The sequence below is a fragment of the Cariama cristata genome, unplaced genomic scaffold (genome assembly GCF_000690535.1).
Source record: "Cariama cristata isolate BGI_N322 unplaced genomic scaffold, ASM69053v1 scaffold24900, whole genome shotgun sequence".
NCBI classification, from domain to species: domain Eukaryota; kingdom Metazoa; phylum Chordata; class Aves; order Cariamiformes; family Cariamidae; genus Cariama; species Cariama cristata.
In genome coordinates this window covers 7,760-33,627 of record NW_009596721.1, presented here as the reverse complement: position 1 = coordinate 33,627, position 25,868 = coordinate 7,760, and the positions used below count along the sequence as shown (strand labels likewise).

The following is a 25,868-nucleotide window of genomic DNA, read 5'->3' as shown; positions in this document are numbered from 1 at the left end:
TCAAAACTTCCACCACTGTCCGCACCACTGAGATCAACTTCAAAATCGGGGAGAGCTTTGAGGAGGAAACGGTGGATGGACGGAAGTGCAGGGTAGGAGGAGAACTGGGGCGCGTGTGCATGTGTGTTACCAAGTTCTTTTTAGATGGGACAAACACATCTGCTGCCGGTGTCCCCAGACAGTGGCATGGCTGTCCTCCACCCTCTTCTTCCCAGAAACACTCTTTGGTGGTTGCCGCTCCTCTTGTCCCTCATCTGACATTCTCCCTCTTGCAGGAAAACTGAAATCTGAAGGCAACAGAGCATGGCAGGTCCCAAAGGCAGAGTTCGAGTACCTGCTTGCGGGCTCCTTGACTGGCAGGGGTTTGTCCAGCCCTTTTTGCTTCCATCTCCCCTGGAGACTTCAGCTGCAGTGAAAGCTTTCCCCAGCCACTGTCCCTGATGGGAACATGGGGAACAGTGGAGCAAGAGAGACCTCAAGAGTCAGAATTTAGTGTACAAACCTGACGTAACTTTTGCCCTAAACTGAATAAGCTGAGTCCACAAGCAGGACCACAGGCCGTTGGTAGTTTGGGGCCGAAATCCTCTTTCATTCCCTTGCAAGTGCATGTCTCCTGTTTGCTGATCAGATAAGTCTTTAACAGTGTAAGACAGACTTTCAGCTAGTGTTATACCAGCCATAATTACACCATCTCCTTGTGCAGAAGTGCATTAGAGGGCGTTCACTGGAGTGTTTTGGGCTTGATTCTGTGTGTTAGCCCCTGCTCCTCTACCTTTGTAACCACTTCTATGGCTGTGGAGAGGGCTTTAAGTTGGCAGCATCTGACACCAGCTTCTCGCTGGTTTAGATATATGGGATCCAGGGTATTGGAGAACTGGGCTGTGATCATAGCTGTCTTTTGAAAAAAGTTATCAAAGGCATAGGTTAGTTATCCTTTCCTCAGGCACTTTACTCTTACACTTATAAGTGAAGTATGTATAAAACACTTATAAAAGAAGTATGAATGAGTATGTATGAGTAAGCTTCTAAGACCATTTGTACTACTAAAAATTCAGAACTTACTATCTCTGGTGCAATTGCTGTGAATTTGAATTTATGACAAAGGGAGCCAGATTCTGGGAGTCAGTGAACATTTAGAACATCCACTTGATCTCTAGGATGAGTTATCGTATATTTAACGGTTTGTTCAGGAAATGTTGCTGGCTTTGTTAATTTATCTTGTTCGGCAAAAGTAGTATTTTAGTGTCTTCATGCATAATGCATATACAATAAATGCAACCCGCTTTCTAGAGGAGGATTTATTGCTGCAGATGGAAAAACAATAATTATGGCTGTAAGCTATGAAAGTTGGAAAAATCTGAAAGAAATGTGTTTTGTGAAGTACTAAATTTTTTCCATGTGTTGTGAAATTATTTATAGTCTGCTCTCAGGAGTAAGTTGTACTGCTGTGTGTATATAACCAAGATGTGGCCACAGAGCAGAAACTGACAGATAATAAAAGAATACTTCATAATGTAATTTCCAGTATCTGGCAAAATAGCTGACTGCTGATAGATTTTGATACACTTTATGGGGTGGAGGGTTTTGTTCTGCCAACTAACTTCTTCCATTGTTCATACAGACAAAGAGTGAGTCATATGTAGTTGTACTGCAAGGCATAGCTTCTATAACTGCCATTTGAGATGGCTTGTTGGCTTAAAAAACCTATTGCTTTGAAAAAATATTTATAAGGTAAACAGCTAATTTTAAATCAAAGTAAAGTTTATTTTCCAATGGAAAGTCTGGGAAGTGTTAACTTGGAATTTATGCATACATATGCTCACAAACGTATACGTCTATGTGTATGTATATGTGTATAATCACAGACTAATGAATGTCTCCCATGTGCTAGTTACAAAGCGATTACTTGGACGTTCGTTACAGGGCATCCTTCTGCACAGCTGTTCCATTGCACTGTAGAATAATAGTTCAGCACTAGAATGAAAAGCAACAGTCAGGGCTTGGCTGTCTGTGGTTTCATAGTCATTACTGAAATGCTTTGAAAAATGCCCAAGGGTATTTCAATCTCCAGAACCACAAACTTAAAAAAGTAATATCACAAACACTAGAATTCTAACAAAGTTTCTTTAATTTAGTTGTGATTTATTTTAGTTTGTTAGCACAAGAAGTGTTTAATATACAGTTAACTTGGCACAATGCCATATAGCATGAAAGGTTGTAAGTGACTGCATTATTTATGTATATATTATTTATATACTGCATTATTTATGACCACAACATGATACATACGATTCCTTACTCTTTTACACTAAGGGGACTCTAATGGTAAATAACATCTCAGATCAAACAACATGTCTACAAAGATGCTTGGGAATGTAGACACTACATTATCACATGTTTCTAAATTATACTTTTCAAATGAATATGAAAATGAAAACCGGGTGACTTTTTAATTTGGAAACAAATGTGGATTTACACTGAAGAGACACATTTACAATTACTTTGTTATTAATATATACCTATTTCCAAAATGCCCCCTCACACCTTAATTTTGATTTCACTACTTTCCACTGATGTCTTTTTCCCTTTGCCTTTATCTATGTGTTGCTCCTTTACCACAGCAATTATTCTCACTACTGCTCATTGTTGTCTCTCTGCCTCATGCTGCTGGGGAATATAATTAATGTTATTCCTAATGGTTTTCCTGCCTGCAGAGTTTGGCCACTTGGGAGAATGAAAACAAGATCTATTGCAAACAAACTCTCATTGAGGGAGATGGCCCCAAAACATACTGGACTCGAGAATTGGCTAATGATGAGCTGATTTTGGTAAGAACCTTGAACCCACCCAATACATGCACCATATTAAGTTTTTCATTACCGTGTAGTATGAGTTACTATTTTTCCTTACTTAAATCCATCTGGAAAACTACCATTTTCATAAAATCCTCTACAGTACAATTCATACATCACTGTTTTCCTTTCTTTTTAAATGTTTTTTTTTAAGAACAAATGAAGATATAGGCAGGTTCTCACTTGCATTTTATTGCTATAACTTTTGCTATACTTTTACTGGTAAAATAATCACAAGTGGGCCACTTCTGCTCTGTAAATTCACAACAACACCAAAGAATTTGCTTGATTTATTGCAGATTTTCTCTGGTGAAAGTGAGATCGAGGCATTTGGCCTCATTTCTGGAGAACCTTCTTTTCTAGGAATGTGCGTAATATGTTGCTTCTTATCCACAATCACATGATGTATAGCAGGAAAGATGTGGCATGTTGTTAGCGTGCTCTAATCTCATTCTGTTTATGAAGAACATGTAATTCCTCCCCCATCTCTGCCACCTTCTCCAATTCCTTGATCATCTCTGAATCCAGTTCAGAATTGCCTTCACAAAATGCCTTCTCAGAAATACACCAATTTGCACGTTTGCTGTCAGCCAACATCCCCCCTGTGTGACCTTCCATATGGCAGCAGGGTTACTGTAGGCATTCTGAGCAGCAGCTCTGCAATACCTCGCCATTTACGCCATGAATCATGTGCAGTTTATTTATTTATATTGTGCTTATTTCTGTTAGAGTTGAGTTCTCTTCACTGAATCTTTCCTCAGTAGTCACTCTACATTAATGAAACAATATCCAGAACTGGATAAAGACATGGTTTCTCTGTTACGAGTAGCACAGTTCAGCTTGAGTTCAGAATAATTTTATTGCACATGTTCTTACTAGTGAATTCCGGACAAGTAGTTGATTAGACTGTTATGCCTCATCAGTTTGGGCATGGCAGATGGGCTGCTGGAGTGACGGGTAAGAAAACATCAAAGCAGGGAGGTTTTATTTCAAACTATCACACTCACTAAACCTCTGCACTTTAAAAAACAAACAGCCTCCCCAATGTTTCTTTAAAGCAGTTGGAGCTCTGTTTTTAAGATTGCATCTGAAACAAAACCAGGACCCAAACCTAACCACGTATAAACAAAAAGCTTTTAAGGTGTTAATATTATTCCAGACATCTTGGAACTGTTCATCCACCGCTTAGGAGGAGGTGTATGCTGTTAATGAAATCACACTGGTTTCTGTTGAATGAATACTCCAATTCTGGATCATTTCTTTTGATTCAACCACTGGAATTATTTATATTACTGAAAAACTTCAGGAGGCAAAGTACTTTGATCTCTGCTTCACATATTTATATATAATGCAGTGGACAAAAAATATTCTCGACTATAATTTTTTCAGCTTTCTAACAATACATGTCTGTAGTTTATTATTTAGCAACAAACTAGTAAGGCAGCTGTTGAACAAAGTGAACTGCTCCAAGCAAAGCAAGAAAGCCAGTCATAATACAATTGCCTCCTGCAATCAGCAATGTGAACTTACCCTGCTGGGAAGAAGAACTGGTTAAGAAACCAGAGCAATTCAAAGATTATAAAGCCATCTAATCTTTTTTTCTTATCTAATACAGTCTGTTGAGCTTTTCTGAGTTAATTATTTTTCAAATTAGGATATAAATTAGAAAAACTTCATTCTTATTAAAATATTTCCATTTATAGGAACTCAATCACAACTTCTGATAAGTTGTTTTACCGGTTAATTTCCATTAAAACATACACATTATTTCTAACCTGTGTATGTCTAGATTCAACTTCCAGTCATTACATATTGTGTATAAAAGAACATAAATAATATGCCTAACATTTTTTATTGCAAATACTTCTCTTAACAACACTGATCAAACCATCTCTTGGAAGAACCTTCTCATTGTTAAGTTAAAGCATTGGAAGACCTTGAGCCCTTCAATATAAAGCAAGCTTTCCTTGAGTCATGCTGTCAGTGCTTCTATAGCCCCCTCCAATGTATCAATTTCCTTTCTAAACTATGAACACCAGAATCACACATACTGTTTTGCTAGCAATCACACTAGCACCTGATGTAGTGGTGACTTCATCTCCCTACTCTTACCTGAAATTATTCTGATTTATATGCAAAGACTTTGTTAACTCTTCTTGGGGAACTCATGCTCAGCTGATCATGATCCCAAGTAATTTTCCTGGTTTCTGATTCCCCAGACTGATCCCCTTCCCCTCTCCTGCAAGTTGAGGCTATGTTCATTGGTTGCAATGTACAATTTTACCGTGCCCATTATGAAAACACAGTGTTTGCTTCCAAGTGATCCAGATCATTCTCTCTGTCTTTCGCTATTTAATAGGATAGGCAGTTCAATTCTCCTACCTCTTTTCTGGAGCATAGTGGCCTCTTTTGCTTTATTAAGTATTAGGACATTACTTGGTCCTCAGGACAAAGATTTTCAAGCCCCTCATGACATTTGATGAGACTGAATGTACAAATCTTTTAAATACCTGGGTCAACATGTTCAAAATCGCCTGACACCCTAAAGCTCAGCAGTGAGGTGTTTCTAGGAGTAATGGTGGTGAGTGTGAGGTCTCCGGTCCTTTGGAGAAGTTAAGATGGCCAAAATTAAACTTTCTGGGGGGCAGCAAAGGGTTCTACTGTTTGGAGGAAGATGGAAGAGAGTAAGGGAAGCTACATTTTCTTCTGTGGCCCCTAATTTTAGAACCCCAGAATATTCCCTCCAGACTATTATTTGGGCTTTAAAGGTTAAACTACGTGAAGGGATTGTCTGAGGTGTGTTTCTCAACTATAACAAGGAGCAAAGTAGGAATAGGAGCTCTTAGTGAGGAGACCCTGTGATCCCTTTTGATGTCTTGCCTCTCAACTGTGTTTGGGTTCTTCATCACTCCAGTGAAGAAAGATTCAATTTAGATTATTTTATCTTATGCTTGGAAATTTTCCTTGGATCTGAGTCTGCAAACCTGCACTTACATTTTAGTTCTTCAAAACTAAGATCACAGTGAGAAGAAGAGATCTTTCTTTGTCTTCTCTTTTCTTTCTTCCATCCTCCTGGCTCTGTTAGGGTTCTTTAGGACCTGAAATTAATTCTCATTCAGTTTTGCTGCCCATATTACTTCAAACATTTAACAATTCCCATCTTCACACTTCTCAAACCTCCCTACTTACCTACAAAATATTTTCTGTTCCTTTACTCTTTCTGATGTGCTTTGGTAAGCTTTCCCTATTTCCATTCTGGCAGAGTGCCTTAAATAAGCAGAAGGAAACCACATTCTAGTGAACTTCCAGATGTCTGCATCTGGGAAGCTGTCTTTATGGGGCAAAGCCTGTGATGTACCAGTTTAGGAACTCCATAAGGCTGATATTTATTCTCACCATCTCTGCTCCTATTTCTCTATTCAAAGAAATCTTTCAAGAACTCTTGAATCTTCTTCTTAGCTATTACATGCATTTGCAGAAGAAATCAAGACGACTCATACTGCATTTGTCAAAATGTCACAGGAAGGAATCTAAACTGTGTTAGACTGAGGTATAAGTGGAAAAAAGGCTTGGGGCAACAGGCAGGGGGTAAGGAATGAGTTTTACTCTGCTAATACTGGCTGCATAAATGTTGGAGCTTTGCCACATAATTTTGATCTAATATGCTGCATTGCTTAGGGGGTCCATATGATTATTACATTTTCCTAGTGGAAGGATATATTTTTGTCCCCAACACAGCACGTTAAATAAAATGCATTTATTATCACATATAATAATAATAAAAAAAAAAATCAGTGTTGAATTGTCATGACTACCACAGAGCTAAAATGGAAACCATATTACTGTAAAATTATCAATCTCTCTTGCATCCTGGCAGAAGAATTCCTTATGTTCTTCAAAGATATTCCCTCGGAGCAATATGATGGTCTTCCATGTCACATCATGTCTTCTGGTACACAGATGCTGAGAACAAACTCTTTAGTTAGCAAAGGTTTTCTTTACCTTCAGGTACCAGTTAAGTTTGCCTTTAGTTCTCCTTAGCTCCTTGCAGCATGGAGAATGAGATTACTCTTATCAATAGCATAAATAATATTGGGCTCATACAGTGGTAGATGTAGTACTGTACTGTTACAAAGAGTCCTTTCAGCTGAGTAAGGGAAGAATGATCAAGCTTTGCTTTATAAAAAAGGTGCTGTGAATGTGTTAGAACATTGCAACTAGTTTCATCAGGGCTGTTTATTCATCTGATGCACTTGCTGGGATTTCAGTGCTGCATTTTTAGAAGTACTGAACAATGTAGATAAAAAAATTACATGGAATATGCACGTAAGGGAGGGTGAAAATGATAGATCCCCATCAAAGTCCACATTTCTTTGTCTTGACTGTATCTTTAGATTATATTGTATTGTACTTTAGGACTGTAATGCATACAGAGAGTCAGTATATCTGTATTTAAAACTCCACATTCATAAACTATACTTGGATTAGCACTTGAGCAATCAAGATCGGAATATAACACAAAAATATACATTTCCTTTACTTGTCTGAAAATTAAGATCTGTGATTAAGTCTATTCTAATAGACTTTTTCTTCCCTTTTCTTTTACACTAGATAATGTGTTTTTGTCAGGGACACTAATGAGCTATCAATCACTTGTGTAAGTCAGAAGAACAAAAGGTCTGCTCTTTACAAAGTTAAAGGATGCTGCTTCCAAATGTTAACTACTCAAAGGAGAAACATTCATATTCAAACTTTATCTGCATTGCTGCTTTCATGGCTGCTCACGCCTCTATAGATTTTAGTTTAATCTGTAACACACAAACACTTTAAAGTGGATGATTACTGAAGAGGGGCTTTAAAAACAGTCTCAGACCACATTTTACACAGTTCACGTATCACACAGGGGTTCTCAGAATCAATTATAGCAAGGGTCAAAGATCAGAACATTAGAGGCGTTTCAAGCATGGTTTCTATTCTACATTCTCTCCCCAGAAAAATCATGCTGTAGTTGATTAAAACTGGTGAACTGTGGAGCCTAGATGAGCAACTGAACATTTTTTAAATTGTTTTGCTGGCTTCTAAAATTACACATAGTAGGTGAGAAGGGTCAATGCAGATTCAGAAAGATACTTTGCAGCCGAATGATGAGACTTGTGAAGTGCTTAAGCCTTGTACCAAACAATGTTAAACTACCTAAATGTTTAACTTTTCTATAGTTTTTGGAAAGTGATCTTCAATAAAATCAATTATCAAAAGGAGGGTCTACTCATACTGAGATCAGTGGGGGGTTTTGCTGCTGACCTCTTTAGAGCAACCTTGATAAAAGTTCAGAAGCCTGTAATAATGCATACATATGTGTTGCATGTAGCTAATGCTTTAATTTAGTATTTGCCATGAGCAGATTTACAAGGGGACTTAGGGATGTGCAGCCCCTGCTCACTAGTACAGCCTGGTCTGGGTCACATCCCAAGCACACAAGCAGAGAAAGAAGCCAAAGCCATTTGCATCTTGGATGCATCTGATACTCTCTATAGCCTCTTATAATACCAGTTGTAGCTTTGATGTTTGCCGTGTACTGCCTTTCAGGACTACTACTGGGAGATACCATTGTCTCATGTTCTTAACTCTGTCATTCATTTGCTGCGTGACTCTGAGGAAACTATAATATAGCAGTTCTCAAACACAAATACCAACATTTAGGTACCTTGATAAATGACCCGATTTTGCATGGTCCTGTCAATTGATATCCTGCAGAAAGTGAGGTTGTATATTGGGTGATTTGCTATTAGTATCCAAGTTTGAATGTGAGGGCTGCACCTTCTGTGACTATGGCCCCATAATGATCAACCTCTTTCATAAAACGTTATGGGAGTCAGGAGGAGAAAGGAAATATGCAATATGCTTTATTGTGAAGATTTATATCTTTATTCTGGATAACATGGAAGTTTGCATGTGGACAAAGCCTTTTCTGAGGATTCATTTAAGTAATATCTTCTATTCTCCATTTGTTTGCTGATGTATTCTGTCTTCCTTTTGCAAGTTGCCTCTGCAGGTTGGTCAGTCATGAGCAGATAACAGGTGATTTTTGCATACACTGACAGAAGTGATCTTTCTCAGGTGACTGTTTCAATGACAGCCTTCCTAATTATACTGTGTGCTCCACTTAATCACAAAGGCTCCTCAGCAAATGTTTATGAAGGAGGCCTTCAAAACGCAGATTTACCCATACAGTAATATGTTACTGCCCTGTAATTCTCTTTTAATCTCTAGTGATGTCACTTGTCGTCAGATTTTGAGTGAACTGAGAGAGGTCAATTTATTGGATTATTCCTCTGTGCGGGGTTTTGCAGTGTGCTTTGGGACTCTTAGCTACAGATTATGACAAGCTAAGTGAAGAAAACAATTCTGTAATTTGCAGTCATTGCACATTTAAAATCCTATTTCAGATCTAGACAGAGACCTTGCCTTCTAGCATTTTGTAAGAGAAGTGGGACATTTGCAAGCTGATGAGAAGGTTCGAAAAACCTGCATCTTCTCATTAGATTTATTTGAATTGCAGTTTGGTAATGTTGACATTTTTTCAGTTGCTCTGGTGAAACTTCACCACCAAATAGCTAGCATTGCTCGCTCTATTAGGAAGTTCTGCTCCTTTGGGTCATGGAAATCTTTAAACTCTGCTTGTTCTGACAGGAGCTATCACTTCTTTCCAATCTAGAATTAGAACCGTAGACACTAAACTGCTTCATCCTACCCCTGAATACAAGGATTTAAGTGTGAAGGATAGAGGAGTAACAGCCTTTTTATTTGGATCTTCCCCTGAGCTTGGGCCCAGCTGTACATTAGATGTTTCTGTGAGTAACTACAAGAAAAGGAGCGCAGCAAGTTTGAACATGTTCCTCTTTGCTTTGTTTAACAATGTTTAGTGGGGTTTTATCAACAACGCTAGTGATTTACAATAAGATAGGGAAATACATTTTACATAAGTCCACATTTAAACCATGTACATAACCATGACGATCAAAGCCATTTATTTATGTGCTTCACTATGGAATTAGGTTGCTAATCACGTGAATGGGCATAAGGTATAAAATCTAAGTGCTAAAAAATGCAGCTTATTGCTGAAACAGGTCAGAGGCCACATAACCTAAGCTGGGTCTTCAAGGAGAGGATGCCTGGCTGTTTGAGAAGTGCCCAGTGGCTACATGGTATTCCAGAGTAATTGTAATTGGGCTTTGCATGAATTTGATCTCTTTACGATCTGGATTTAAAGATATGATTATATTAAATTATAGTGGTTTTCCAGACTGTGAGACTGGTGTGTTGCAGAGAATGACGATCCTTGTATATAGCAACTGATTAAGACTACCATGTATTTGGGTTTCCCAGGTATGTCCATGTTTTCTGCACTTAATTTTTATCCTGACAGAGCAATTTTAATGCAGTCCTTTGCCTGAGATTTTCAAGAGTCCAGAAGTCCAGCTAGAGCTGGATTTTGGAAGTACAAAATGAACAGCCATTGCGCTTTGTCACAAGCATGTCCAGTTGTGACTCTGGAGTGCACAACAATCAGCCTGTGTGTACACACAGTGGACTTGCTGCATCTGCAATGCATTCTGGATGCACCCATACTATTGAGCTATCCCAGAAAGTTACTGTTTCTTTTTCATTCCTCCACCAATTTTTATCTTTATTTTCATACTCCCTCCTGTGGGTCTTGCAAGGAAGCTGCCAATCAGACTACACTGATGTCTTAGGAGCAAGCTCTGCCCAGGAGCACAGTCTCAGAACAGGACACTAGAATTTCAGACACTCAAACCTACAGTGGCACTGTAGGACAGACTGGCAGTATGGATCACATCTGTTTCAATCTACTCTTCCCGCAGTGTTCCCTCTCAATACAACTGCTGACCTGTTATGAGAATAACTGCTGTTGCACAGGCTGAGAGGAAGGAGTTTGTCTCTTAATTTCCCTGAAAGAACAGACATAAATTTACAAGGGAGGTTACAAGGGTTTTGGCAAACTGCTGCTGCAGCCTTTCTCATTAGAACTAGCTGATGTGGAACCCACTTACACGACAAGCTGTGGCTGCATAGCTGTGCAGCTCCAACTGTCAGACTGGGGCCGTGCCAGCTCTTGAAGAACACTACGCAAAGACTGTTTGACTATTATTTATGATTTGTGTTGAAATAGCAGCAGGGGACCCAAACTTCACTGTGCTTAGCAGTGCCTGAATGTACCATAGAAAGACAATCACTGTCACAGTGACCTTCCAGTCTCCACAGACAACCTCAAGCCCTGGATGGTCTTGACTCCGACTTGCTTTCTCTGGCAAACCTCCTGCCGAAATAATTTCACCTTTGTGTATAATTTTGGAAATGTTGAAGGAAGCCATAGTAAGGGTATTGGCAGGTGGTGCTGTGGGCAATAGAGAACTATCTGCATCCTTTAATGTTCATTTTTGGACATTTTCATGTATAAGCTAAAAAGGTCTATAAAGATTGATATGATAAGCTCTTCATATGCACAAAAACAAAGCCTATATCTCCAAAATACTATCAGACTTTTCTCCTCAATAAAGTGAACAAAATATAAGCCAGAGTCAATTTTAAAGCCAAGATCTTTCAAAGAGATGTTGGTTAAAACAGGTGTAGAAAGCATTAAAACAAATGAAGTCCAGCTGAATTTTCATAACACACTGGGGTAGGTCTTAATTATATTTTTCAGTGAGACCTGGGCAGTTCTTACAGCCAAACATCCCACCTCACAACTTGTTAGTGGTGAGCTCCAAACTGTCAGCATAGCAGAACATGAAGTTTTTTGCAGTCAGTATTTCCTCACTCTTGCATCCATTATTTCCTTCATGTTTAGTTTCTTGCCTAGATTTTAGCCTGCCAGACGTGAAATTACAAACGAACACTTCTGAGTTTAGGCGGCTTTCTCAGACAGTGCCACAATCACTGTCCTGTCTAAATGTCCTGATAATCAGTACTGCAATATTGCAGTGGTAGAATTGCCTTTTAAGTGCAGAACCACAGAGCAATTTAAAAAATGCAGGCTTTCAGATGCATCTCTGAAACTCTGTTTCAGTCAATGGTATAACATCATGTAACAGCAGCTCTAAGTATCTGGAAAATCAAGGTACTCTGAGGTACTGAATCTGGTATAAGAAATGGGACATAGTCTGTAGTAAGTCAGTGACTTTCAGATGTGTAGTGATCAAACGTTTGTGAGCTCTCATAGATGTTTAGTCATGTGAAATGAGTTTGATCTCCACTACTTCTTTCTCGATTATGTGCCCTCATTTCAGACCCTTATCATAGTTAACAAATTAATTGGTTAAGGTCACAGTATCCTGAAAGAAGGTTGAGATTGACACTGCCCATGTTACAGCTTGGGAGAGAGGTTTTGGTATCCTAGCATGGTGTGTCAACATCTTGCAGCAGCATTATGTTTACAGGTTATAGGAATATATTCTCCTGGTCTTCAGCATTGCTCCACCGACTTCATTTGAACTACTCTGATTTATACCTGCATATATCAAAGAATACCTTTTGAACATACCGTCTGAATTCCACCCTCAGCATTTCCAGTTCAAAGTGCTGCAACTGTTTCTAAATATAACGACAGTACATTCCAAATTCTCTTTCTTTTCTCATGTTTATTTATAAATGCATGCCAAGAAACCATAGAAAAAGGGAATTTCTGCATCATTTATCATTCTGACAAAATTCAGCATGCCTTGGAAAAAAGGTCATTTACATTGCATTCCTCTTCCAAAATTACTCCTGTCTTTACTCTCATCTGTCAAAAGACATAAGAAAATATAATTCTGCTGTAGAACTAGCTAGTATGGTAAAAATAACATTAAAAATGGTGTTAAATGTTTGCTGGTTCCATCTCTTCTGATTGATTTCTATTTCTTTTCCAGACCTTTGGTGCTGATGATGTTGTGTGCACAAGAATTTATGTAAGAGAGTAAAAACATCAGTTTACTTGTCATCTGGGATGAAGTGGAGAACTGTGAAAATCCCCAGTATAATGAGTATCTGTGTGTGCTGTTACTAATGCAGTGTTGTATGTGACCGTGTGTGTTATATCTGAACCCATATCCTCTGTTAAGTGTATTTTGCTTTCATTTTTCATCGCAGACACTATTCCTTCCCACTTTTATGCCATCATTTTTAGTGTCTGCTTTGTATTTTGTAGTTGTCACTTGCTATGGTTTCATCAATTATTAAACTTATTGGGCATAACTCACAGCTGGTTTGGGGTGTTTTTAATAGAAAACCCAGCAGTGCTTTGGTTAGGACTGAAACTTTTTACCCTCTATTGAAGTCAGTGTGGAGTTTCACTGCTGTTGGCTAGCACTATGCTGTCAGGGAACACCTCCTAGGGCAACACAAAGTGCAAGAGAGCAAGTGAATTGCAAGGCCTTTCGCGGAGCTGCAGGCTGCTTCCAAACCCAGAGATCTGCTTCTTTCCTTCTTTCTACCCTGCCTCCTTGGAAGAGTTGTTGAGGAACAATTCCTGTATCCTGTGTTTGCTGGGACTGTGATTCAGCAGAACTAGACAAGACAAGGAGAGATCTTTACTCTTTCCTGCTGCGTCTCTGAAGAATGCCCAAACTTTCCCTGTTGAGACACTCATTATCCAAGTACAAAACCCAGCTGTATCTATAGGACAAATAACATTGTGATCATGACTAACACTTATTGTCATCACACCCAAGCACCTCAGGCCTGATCAGAGCCAGCAGAATCTCACAGACTTTCCTTGTTTTGGCCATAAAAAGATAAAGCTGAGGAAAGCTGCTTTTCTCCTACCTTCTTACCTGCGACAGCGAGAACTTCCGATGGCTTCACTTCCCCTCAGTGTTATAGCTCTGACTTTTGGTGACTCAATATTTCATTCTTTGAACAACTAAGTATTTCACAAGCCAAGGCCATAGTTCAAGAATGAAAGAAACACCAAATTTAATGTACTTATTCTGGCTCAGAGTTCTGGCCACAGCACTATCAAGTATTAGATTCAAGCTGAACGGACATTCCTCTACTGAACCAGAAACTCTTCTGTTCTTCAGCCTGAGAAATATCTGGAGACTAGGAGCACTACTTACTTCAGTGCAATATCCAAGCTTATCTGACCAATTTTCAGCTTTGCAGGAATAATTTATCTGGTTCATGTCACTCAGTCATAGAGGATTTTTAAGTGGTTCAGTGTTAGCAGAGTGTATGTCCTGTTCACTGGACTGTGCTCCATATTCAGAATGGGAAAATAGGTCAAAATCTTTATCATCTTGGGACATCCATGGGAAACAAATTACTTTGTCTCTTCATCACTCATGTAGCTATGCAGAGGAATCCCCTTTGATAGAACTGTCAAACTGCTCTGCAGAAATCAGCCACCTGTTCTATATATTGCAGCGTGAGCTACAGCAGCACAACAGGGGAGGAACATACGGTGTTTTCTGTCTCCTCTTCTCTGACAAGTCACACTTTCTTTCTCTGCCATCAGCACTCAAGAGACAATATTGCAGCTGAAAAGGGGGATCTTTTCCTTCCACACCCTAACCTTAAGCCAAACCCTGTTTCCAAGGCCTTGGTTCAATTGGTACCAATTAAATACACTGCATGTTAGCTCACACTGAAGTATGGGCTGAAATTAGTTCATTGTGGTTTAGATGCAGCTGAAGCTACCCCCCAGTAAGAATGAAACCATGAGAGGGAATGACAGTGATCTATCTTTATTTTCTATCTTCTTCTAAGATGAAAATTAAAATACTTGGGTGTTTTTTTCCAAACAAATCCCATTTCAGGAGTATCTGGACCTGCTTGTGCAATCTGCTGTGCCAAAGGGACTCCATAAAAAGTGCCAGGCTGAGCTAGCTCAAAGCTTCTCAGTGATGCAGACAAAACTGTGTCTTGCCACATCAAGGCTGAGAAGTAAATAGCACTGTGTTGCAGGACATGCTGGCACATGCCATGTCCTACAGCAACAGGAGCCCACCAACAGTGCAGAGTGCTTTGCCTCCACCTCCCAGAAGGTGGGTGGTGGATGTGAGGTTGGTACAAGCTGCTAAGGCAAGTGGTAGAGCCAAAGCCAGTAGGCAGCAAGGCTGTTGTGCTGTTCCAGAAAAATCCTACTCTTAGCATTTACCTTTTCTACCTGTATCTAAAGCAGCCCTGATGCACAGTTTGTGAGGGTTCAGCAAAGTATTCATATGAACCTCACATTGTCTAGTGCAAGTGAGTGCATTTAATGGAAGCAGTGATTTCTATGTTTCATTTCTATGAAGGCTCATGCTAAGCTGTTGTGCTGCTTAAGCAAATATCCTTCGGAAAGCTTTCCCATCAACTGGAAAATACCAAGCCAGGTTTCCATCCAGTTGGCCACTACTATGCAAGTAGTAAAGTATGAGCTGTGTTACTGGGTTGTAGAGGTTATGATTAAAAACAGGCTCCTGAGATATGAGCTACCCTGCACAACTGGGAACTTTCTTCTTCCAGGACTGAAACTGTTCCCCTAAGCTTCATTTGCAGTCTGGCATGGCAGAAGTTCCTTTCTTTAGTAATTTCAGCATGGAAGCTTCACCACTTGATTGACTTTCATGGAGTTATGTTAGAGTTACTGGTGCATGGGTACATTCACATGAACAGAGACTAGAATTGGTCCAGGGTGTTAGTTTTATGGCTCATTGTTGAAACAGTGGAAAGGCCAAATTGCATTTTGTCAGTCCTCCTGGATTTAAAAGCTCTTCAAATCTAGGCACACAAGGATTTGGAATGATTTTACTGGCCAAAAGCCTTGCAGTTGTCTCCTGCCTTTCTTTTCTTTGCTGAGATTAAGCTCCTTTGGGAACATGGAAGTTGAACAATGCCAGGGTGGCCCACAGAGACCATTTTATCCACCTTTTGTGTAAAAAATCATGAATTCACCCCTCCGCAGATGAGGTGATGGAAGCAGAGTAAAGTTACTGTAGCTTACATCCACAAAAGCTTAGTTTCACAATGTCTGAGTGTTGAACAGCTGCTTAGCAGAATAGGATCCTGAAAGCTTGAGGCGGCCACTCTCTGCACATAGGTGGGAGGGACTTTTATAGGTAAAGGTGCCAGGACAATGGAGCACCTAAGGGTTACAGAAATGGTTTGTTGATTACTTGATAGCATGTGGGTATCTGAAAAGGGCACCAGGAATTTTATGGATATTGCCTTCCCGATTCAAATCAAAGAGACACTCTCTGCATCACTAGGTCTTTTAATCAGGCCTGATGGAACAAGCAGTGGGGCCAGGGACAGAGCCTGGCTCACAGTTATGTGTTATCAGTGAGCAAGCAGAAACTTCCTTCCCCTCATGCTGCTATATTCTAATTAGCATTTTGCCACTTGACCTGGAAGCACATGGTGGTTACAAGCATAGAATGGTGACAAACACAGGTCACCTCTGTATAGATGGCAGCTGATTGACCTCTGTGTGCATAACCACCCACTGCAGGTCTGCTGTCTTGCAAGTCTCTGTGCCCAAGAAGCTAAACTTCTGAGGTCTGCCCGTGCTCAGTGGTGATGGCCAAATGACTTTCAGGCTTTGTTGCTAAGAACTTTCTGACCATCTAAGTGAATGCATTGGGGAACTCTTCCCTGTGAGTATATTACATACTACTATCTGCGTTTCAGAGTATTTCTCCACACAAGGCCAGCAGAATACAGATAGCTCAGAAGGTGAGAAGCCTTCCTACCTGAAACCTAAAGGCTTTGTCTTGCAGTTGCCTAAACAGTCCTGCTGGTTGAATGGATACAGTACAAGTGAACATTCAGTTGCCTAAACATAGGTGTCTACAGCTATTTTAGATGTCCTGTGTATCCAAGAGATCTGCACAAAGCTAGCATATAACACAGGCTCTGCATGAAATCTGTGCCTTTATTTGAAGAGGCAGCAGCAGACCAGAGACAAAACCTGAGGGCATTGCAACATAGATGGCTGTGATTAGGCAATTGAACTCCCAACCTAGTGCCTGCAGGCTTGGGACCATGCTGTGCACTGCATTGACCACACTGCTAACGAACTGCTACAGCAAGACAAAGAAAGATATCTGCAGCAACTTGGCACATGTGTAACATTTCACAAAACCAAAACTTCCCCACATGAGTGGAACACTAGGATACAGCACCCATATTCTCTGCCTTAGGGCAAAAAGAGTTCATTTTAGGATTTTGCTTTGATTTTCCAGACTTTGTTCTTATGCTGCTTTCATAAAACATTTATTGTTTTTCTTTTCTCCAGGAAAAACAAACATCCTAACTGGTAAACAGATCAGGCAGTGAAGCTGGATTCAAAATAATCCACTGTGGGAAACCCAAAATATGAAAAAAAATCTCACCCAGAAATGTGATATTGCATTGAATTGTTCAGTTCACACATATCTGTATCACCAGCTGCTATTGTGCGGGAGCAAGGCTGTATGCCCTGGAAAGCAAGCGCTGCTTTAGCTCAAGTGGTCACTTTTTGCACTCCGAGTGCAGAGAGATCTGTTTCTGCTGACAGGAAGCTCCAAATCCCACATGGCTGCAGAATCCAGAGTCTTTGAATCCTCTTAAAATATGTGCTGTCTGAATACTGCCATGTCAGAAGTGGAACAACCTAAGGTGTTCTTTTTGGTATTACAGAAGACGGGCTGGCTGGCTAAGAAGGGTGGTGAAAAAAAAGCTGTTTTTAATAATGGAGGAATAGGTGGGAATAGATATCATAGTGCTTTCTGCTAATTTCTTCATTTTCAACATTCCCTGCATTGCCTCCCAGAACACTAGGCCAGTTTCAATTAGAAGTGAAAAAACCCCAGGTTTCTTGAAATTTTAGTTCACTTTTACCTCACTCTTGCTGCACTCTGCTAAATCTGAAACCAGGGATTTTGTCTTGTGTCTCTCATTCTGGTTCCATTTGATGGAACCATCCAGTGATGCTCCGCGACATGATCTATGGCACGCACTCAGTTGTTTTGCCATGTTCTCAAAAGAAAGATTAATCTGTTGTCTAATCTGTTTTACAAGCTTGAGTACAATTTGCTGTTAGAATGTGCTGTGCGGTCACACACTGGACCTACAGAGGAAGGTGGTGAGGCTTGAAATGGTTTCTGCAGCAAGCAATACCACAGTCTTCTACTGGATACTGCTATCTTCTGCACAAACCAGCTGCTCACTGGGAGACACAGTTCAGTTACTCATGCAGAAAGGAGGTGACAGTCTAGGTGATGGACTAAACTACAGATTTCTTAAAAGCCCTGTAGATACATATCTCAATGTTAATCTTCACAAGATGTTCATGTGGAGCTGATGCACTGATTTCATCATAGGTCTGATGAGCTCACAGAAAGGGCTGAAGCTTTCGGGTGTAAGTAGCTGCCACTGCGGGGAGATAAAGGTGCAACTGGAAATCAAGCGATCTTACAGGAATAGATATAGATAGGAATAGCTATAGTGGGTCAGTGCAAAAGTCCTCTCTCGTCCAGTATCCGATGCCTAAGACTCTTCCCTGAGACCCCTGTGAGCCTGCATGTCCCTTTAGCAGGCTGAAAGACATACAGCCAGTCTGCGTCCAAACCATGCCTTGGAAATACCTCTATGTGCTTGTGTCCCGTTCACTTCAATTTCCTTACCTTTGTGTTCCACAGACACAAAAAAATGGCAGGACTTTTTTACCCCCATCAAAGAGACCAAGAGACCTGTCAGCATTTTAAATGCATTGAGAATTTTTGACATCTCAGGTTGGGCTGAGACAGACAGCATCACTGAAATATACAGCAGCTCTGACGACCAAGGACTTAGGGATTCTACCCACTGTGAGAAAAATAGAAAGTTTGCTTTCCTTTTGTGTTTAGCTTCTATTCTGTCCTGTGACACAAACTCAGAAAATACACCTACAAGATGAGAGTTTATCTTGGCATCTCTGGAGAAAGATCAGTGACCTAAAACAATCTTGATGGAAAGCAGTGTTATCAATGTTACTCAGAGACGTTCTGAGCACTAATCTATTGTCCATGTCAATACTAAGATTCTGATGCTAATAAAAGGTTGCTGATTGCCGAAGCTATTTTTCTCCATTTCTTTTGCTGCAGTTGGGAGATTTTTAAAATGATCCATATGTGGAAGTTTATGTAAAATTGACACTGTGCCATAATGCTGCATAGTGAGTGTAGAACATCTAAATAATTATATTAATTTGCATATGATCCTGCGTAGGGTGTGCCAGGACATCAGCAATGACTGCAGCAAGAAGTCTGTGTCTGAAGTAAGCACCTAATAACTCTTTTTGCAGGAGTTTTTAACACTGAGCTTATGCAGTCTGTGGCAAGGCTAGAGACTGAGAACATATTGCAGTTATTACAGAGCTTGAAGTCCAAGTTCCTTTTAAGACACGTCACCAGCAACGTGTTTTAATCAAAAGTATTTTAGTGAAGTAAATTGGAATCATATGGACCTGACTGGCATCATGTTCTCTCAAGTGTGTTTTATTTCCCAATTCCTTTAATGAACTTGATATCAATACTTTGTGATGAACATGAAGAACAAACAGTAATGACCTGTAATGCTTTCCATTAGCACAGGTTATACAGAAATGTTGCAGTTGTTGGCTTTGTTGCAGCAACAAAGAGAATCTTCAAAATAGGTCATAGGGCAGCTGTGGGAATGGTCAGATGCTGTAAAAGGACCATTTTCAGGGGCAGGGCTTTCTTCCTTGCTATTGTTTAAGTAACAGGAGAACGGATTGATTCACTGATTTATTGCCAACATTTCATCCTGCTGGAAAAATATCTAAGAAAATACTCAAGGAGTTGGGGTGGGGGACATCTTGCAATGTTTTTCCTAACCCTATAGCCAAGGTCTCAAGCAGGATGGACACAAAATTACATTTTCAAGAAAGGGAAGAAGGAGGCAAGAAAGCTGTAGTGTGTGTTTGTCTGTGTGTGGAACAGCCATCATGTCACAGTACCTAGTTTCCACGTGGCTCTAGAAGTCATAGCTAAAGATGAACACAGTGCTCTCTTGCCTTTCTTTCGGTTTATGAGAAAATGACCGATTTTGTTCAAAAGTTACTCACTTCTATCTAACTGAAAGATAGACAGATGGCATGACTGAAAGACCTCACTCCAATCTTGGGAAACCAGGCCAAAATACGGTAAGAGATGTACAGCTGACACAGTTTTAGTGACAGAAAGGAATACTATACAATCCTGCAGGTAGGGTGAACAGTGCTATGAAATGTACCATTCCATTATTTTCCCAAAGCTTTTTGATTTTACCATGTGAATTGACACTGTGGCACACAAGATTTTCCACACAAAACTCAAACAGCTCTTTCCCCTCTCACCACAGATAGTCGTCTGTGTGTTAAGAGTATGTCAGTGGGGAACACTCTGCCTTGTACACAAAAGTTTAAAAAATCTCAAGTATAATACTTGGAACCATAGAAGGATCTCAGAATAAAGCCCTGAATCTGTTCCAAGGTAGGGAAGAGGAGAGAAAGAGAATTTATAACTTTTTCCACCATTTTTTTCTCTTCTTGTTTTTGGCTGAGAAACAGAATTTAACAAAGAGTTTGAATACTCTGCCATAATTAAAAGCCTGAGAAGAGCTTCTTTATATGCTTTTTAACTTACATGCATTTGAACAAATTGAACAAATAGCTCCCTAAACTGTTTGACATTTGCTCTTGTTAGGGCAAATTGTAGTTATATCTACTTTTGACCCTCATATCTTGTAAAAGAGTAAGTTGCTCTCTACTAAGGTTAAACAATTGCATGTGCTAAACACTTGTAATAAGAGCATTGGCCTGTTAAATTAAGCATGAATTTATTCAGGATATGTTAATTTTATGAATACTTTTGAATAAGTAATTATAATTTTGCCTGAAGCCTGTCATTTGGATGCTGCAGTAATTAGGGTGCCCGTTAGCCAGATTTCATCATCTAATAACACAAAGCAAATACAGAAGGAAATTGCTGGGTGAGGAGAAAAAGTTTGTAACTTGAAGGAGAAGATACTGGCGTAAGAATTTAAAAGACATGTCTCTCTAATCTAGACTGGGGTTAAGTAAGTTTTTGGAGCTGATTCAACAGTGACACGGTTACAGAGTTCCTCTCACAGATAGCAGCCGTCACAGCTGAGTGACTAGGGGCAGAGGCAGGCGACGGCCCATGGGGATGATTGGGGGCGGCTGCTCTTTTGTGTTGAGTAGAGCATAAGAATCTGATGGTAGCCTCCTAATGTGCATCTGGTAAAGAGAACTGTTCACATAAGCTGGTCATAAACAGATGAGATCAGTCTCAAGGAAATGATAGGAACCTACAAACATCCTGGTGTTCACTGGCTGGGAATGGCATGAATCTCCCTCTCAATTACCCAGTCCTGGGAGGTGTATAATCATTCTGTTATACTGCAACTTGGGCAGCAATTTTTAGCTCATTCCTATGAAACTGCACTATTGTCTTGCAATGATTTTACTACCACAGTTACCCACACATATGTAAAGCTGCTTTTTAAAATAAACTCTTCTCTCTGTCGTTTGGGCATATGTTCCCAGTGGAGTCCACTGAGTCCCTGCACTGTCCCGAGTTTAGTATTGCTGCACAGAAGATGGAAGGACCTAGCTGGCTTTGGAGGGTTATCCATGGAAATAAAATGTGAGACCACCTATGCCTCACATAAGTGTGAGACGTTGTGGAGCAACAGGGTGTAGAATGCTATATACAGCGCCAGTGCCCATCAGCAGACCAAAACAACTTGCCTTTGGTCAAGGAAGCAGCTCTTGTTCCTCCTCTGCTCCTGTTTGGCCAGAGTCAGGATGTGCCTTTCTGGGTGAGTCTAGGAGTAAGGCACAGGAATATAGGAAATGACAGGAAGGTGGATGGTCAGGGATTGCAGCCATGAATTACTAAAATGGAAGATGTCTGTATGGGATATACTTTTATCCCTTGAAAATAAATGTGAGAGTGTCCTTATACTTAAGGATGTCTCACTCCACCTAGTTGAGGCCTCGGTCGTGCACTCACTATGTTGAATGCTGCTCACTTGAAAGCAATATGATTACTTGCTCAAGGGCTGCTTAGCATGTGTTGTCCATGCACACACACACTTCTGCACTGGAAGATCTTGGCGCAAGGCTGTTGAGGGAAACTACTGGTGTGGGTATAAGGAATTTCTTTTAAGGTTCATCTGTAAAGTGCCAGATGCATTTCTGACTATAAAAATAGCAACAGTGCCCTTGCATAGATGACTTTAAGGGCATAATTTGTCTTACATTGGTATAATAACTACTGTCTTCTCATGCTTAGTGTTGCAAGAATAGCCAGAAGGCATTCAGCCTGCATGAAGCCTGCACCAGAGATGTTGTATTCTCCATAACATGTGGTAAAGTCTTCTGTTGTTTCTGGAAATCCTTGTAGGTTGAATGCATTATTCAGCTGTCTCATCATCTGTGTGCATGATAAACTGGGTACTTTTGACTATTGTTTTACAAAACTGTGGCTATGAAAATGAAATGGCCTTTTATTTTATTCGGGCAATGAAGTGATTTATGAAAAGACACATCCATTTCCCTGCTGGGAAGTTCGCCCCCAGAGCTGACTGTGGGCTGACACTGTGCCTTTGCCATAGTTATTCACCACTTATACTATTGGAGTGCACAGGAGGGCTGAGCCCCTCTGCTGCCCCAGACTCTACTGTGCTAGGTACTGTACAAAAACAGTTTGAAGATCTCCCAAGTTTCAGTCTCTGTAAATGCCCTGGGACAGAAAGACACACTTCTCTTCCCCACAGGGTTCAAATGGTCCACATGCAGGTTGCCATCTTTTGCATTTCAGTGGTGAGCTGGAGGGACAGGAGGAGGATTAGAGCAGCACAGAAAATAAATCACTTGCTTCAGGGCCTCCCCTCGCAGCTCTCTCCAAAGCAAGGCCTTACCTCCAGAGCCACACCATTTTCATTTCACTGGGTTCTTGGCTCAATATGGGCCTGGGAAACACTGCCCCATCTGTTAGGGGGAGCGGGGGGGCGGTCTCAGGACAACCCTCACTTGTGTGAAATGAAGCTGTGCTCAGCTTTAATCTGGAGTTACAGCTGAGTGCATCCAGCTTGGTTTGGGCAGCCATGATAGCTGGCTGAGGCCACTTGGCTTCATCTGGTGAAGGGTAAATGACTGAAGGGATGAAAACAGGGCTTTTTAATTGCCAAGCCACTTGAATCAATAGGGAACTCTGCATGCTACTACGTGTGGTCTCCATGGACCCCATATGAAAGATGAAGGCAGCTGTGACCTCGCTTCACCAACCTTGCCTCAATCAATAGCTACCAGCTTTTAAAGTCCCAAAAGGTGTGATTAAGCCTCTGCTGCATGAAGTTAGCATTTCCTAGCATACAGCCCATTGTCCTGACTGAAAGGACCTAAAAGCCCTTATTCTGTGAGGGTTAATGACCAGATGTCCCTGGAAGGAAGCCCATCAGCCCTGGCCCTCAGTGCCAGGAATTACTGCAGCTGACTTCATTCCCTTTTGCATCCGTGTCTTAGCTTCAGTGGGCAGCATGGAGCACTCCACTTGAGTAAACGAGTGTTATCTGTGCGGGAATAACCCCAGTGATGTCCTGGGAGGGGACTGCAAAGAGAGTTGTGTTATTCATTACTGTTGTGTGGAGGATCCTCTTAGTCTATGAGAGGAAGCACCAGAGGGCTGCAAACTCAAACCCCTCCATACCTGGGAGTATGATAGTGCATGTTTCAAGTCCATATATCCACCACTTTCTCTGGAGCAGTCCCTCTTATGGAGTTAGTGCTTGTGTAAATGTGATAGCGCCAGTAAGGCTTAAATCTGACTGTCCCCTTTTAATAGCAAGGCTTTAATAATGCATGAACAGGACAGTTGCGTTGTCTGTGTGAAAACAGTAAGGACAGGTTTATGGTTTGCAACAGCAGATGCTTCAGCACCTTTAACAGGAAGGGAATGGGAGTATAGTTTGGAGAAATAAATGAACAAAGCAAAAGTTGCCTCATGTATGATGTATGTAAGCAGCACATTTAGCAGTGCTAATATTGATACATCATTCTCTAAGGGCCATTTCAATGTCACTATTTTCATGCAGAAACCCAACAATACATACATCAACTTAAAATGCTTCTTTGAGCAGCTGGCTTTCTTACTTGCATTTTTCTTTTGCTTTGTCTCATTATTGATCCCAGAGCTCAAGAGGCTGTGTGGATGTCTCAGTTCAAGGAAAACGCTAATACTGGCATCTTGCTCTCCACATGGTGTATTATTGACTGTATGTTACTCCACTCAGGCAGCATAATTGGATAGGGAATCTGGTTAGCACAGTATAACCAGGGTATGTGGTAATTACTGGGGTGTCATTATCCATCTTATGACATGTTTTTCCAGTTTTTAATTAAGGCTTTTATTTTCCTTTGTATGTTAAAATTTTGAAAAAGTTTGAACAGTATTTATAAATCTCTAGTCCCTATAGCCAGCAGCAGCTTTGCTTTTCCAGAAAGAAAAGCCCTGTAATACTTCTTTCCATAGGTTGTGCCTTGCAGGTGAGTCTGTGTGTAAGGACAGGTCATTAAGGATTTGCTGCTCAAGCACGGAGGCAGAAGTAAACTTACACATACACAGAGTATGGAGCACAGATGAATCCAGTCATGATTCAGTTTGAGTGCAAGATTAGTTTCCTTTGAAATGTTATCAGAAAGCATTTGCTCACAATCTAGGTCACAACAACAAAGGCTATGGGAGGGATTGACTGAAGGCAAAAGGAGTGAAGCTGAAATTACCTATGTTCAACAGCTGTCTAAGTCTAAGGCAGATGTTTGCAATGTTAAATATTCTGTGGGAAAAGAGATCTGTACCCATGTAGACCCTGTAGCGGGAAGAAACTGAATTGTACATTTATGTAAGTCCACACAATGACCTAGTAATTGTCTTACCTGTGGTATTGCTAAAAATCGCTGCTTCTCTTCATGCTAAAAATATGCTGAACACTCATTTTCACAGCTAGCTAATACTATGTTTTTTTTCTACAGCTTCACTTTCTTCCCCTGATTAAAATAATTGTTCTTTGAGCTCAGTACCATGAACCAAACATTAATACAGATTAAGATGACCAGCAGATGATGGGAAACAGAAAATCCAGCTAGACTCATTCAGTATAAACAAATATTTTGAGGTGCATTGCTCAGGCAGTGATTAGTTTGCCAGCTGCAGGCAGAGCTAGAGAGGAAATTAAAAAGATGGAGTATGCTGAAAACTGCAGAGGGAAAGAAACTACATCAGGGTACACTGATTCATAATGCAGCAGGGAAAGACTGGGCTTTAGACTAGGATCTGCTGGACTTTAATATTCTTGCCTCTTGGAGAGTCAGTCCATCTGTGAGATGCTTTCTACACTGTCACATCAGCAGTGGAGTGAAAACTTTTCTTTTTTTTAAACAGGTAGGAGGAGGGGCAAAAGCCTTGCACAAAACCCAAGCTCTCAGAAGACGAAAATATTGCATGTAGCTTTCCAAAATCCGTCGGGATGCAGCTGTAGATAATGAAGACATTTCTTCAACATAAGTAATGGAAACAAGCTATGCCTAGAATTCACCTTAGCTTTAGATTCTGATGGCAACAAAGATAACAGCCTAATGGAGCCTACTAATGCAGTAGGAGGTAGAAATAGACAAAGGCTAGGAGGAGTTATTTAAAATCTCAAAGTGATGTGTACAAAAGAGTCTGAGGCAGGAAATCATCACTGAGATCATGAAAACATGAACAGTACCTGCTGAATAACAGAAGTACATTATGGCCTCACTACCTTTACTTGCAGATAGTATGAGTAGCATCTCTAGTACCCTCTCCAAAATGAGGTATCTCAGCAAAGAGCATTAAGCGGGAAACAGTCAGAATGTTTTTAGAAATACAGTTCTTTTTGTCAAGAAACATCAACCAGTCAGGCCCCAAACTTCTCCTGTCAGCAATGGAACATTAGCCTGGAAAA

General features: G+C 40.5%; 1 protein-coding gene across 1 annotated transcript; it reads left to right on the top strand.

Moving 5' to 3' along the window:
• Window positions 1-8: 8 nt before the first annotated feature.
• On the top strand, window positions 9-12,832 carry CRABP1 (cellular retinoic acid binding protein 1; the record flags this gene model as incomplete). The annotated part of the gene is made up of 3 exons (XM_009707280.1): window positions 9-92; window positions 2,715-2,828; window positions 12,782-12,832. Coding segments are annotated over 3 exons (249 nt in total), but the record flags the coding sequence as incomplete, so codon positions are not given.
• Between the last annotated feature and the right edge of the window lie 13,036 nt (window positions 12,833-25,868).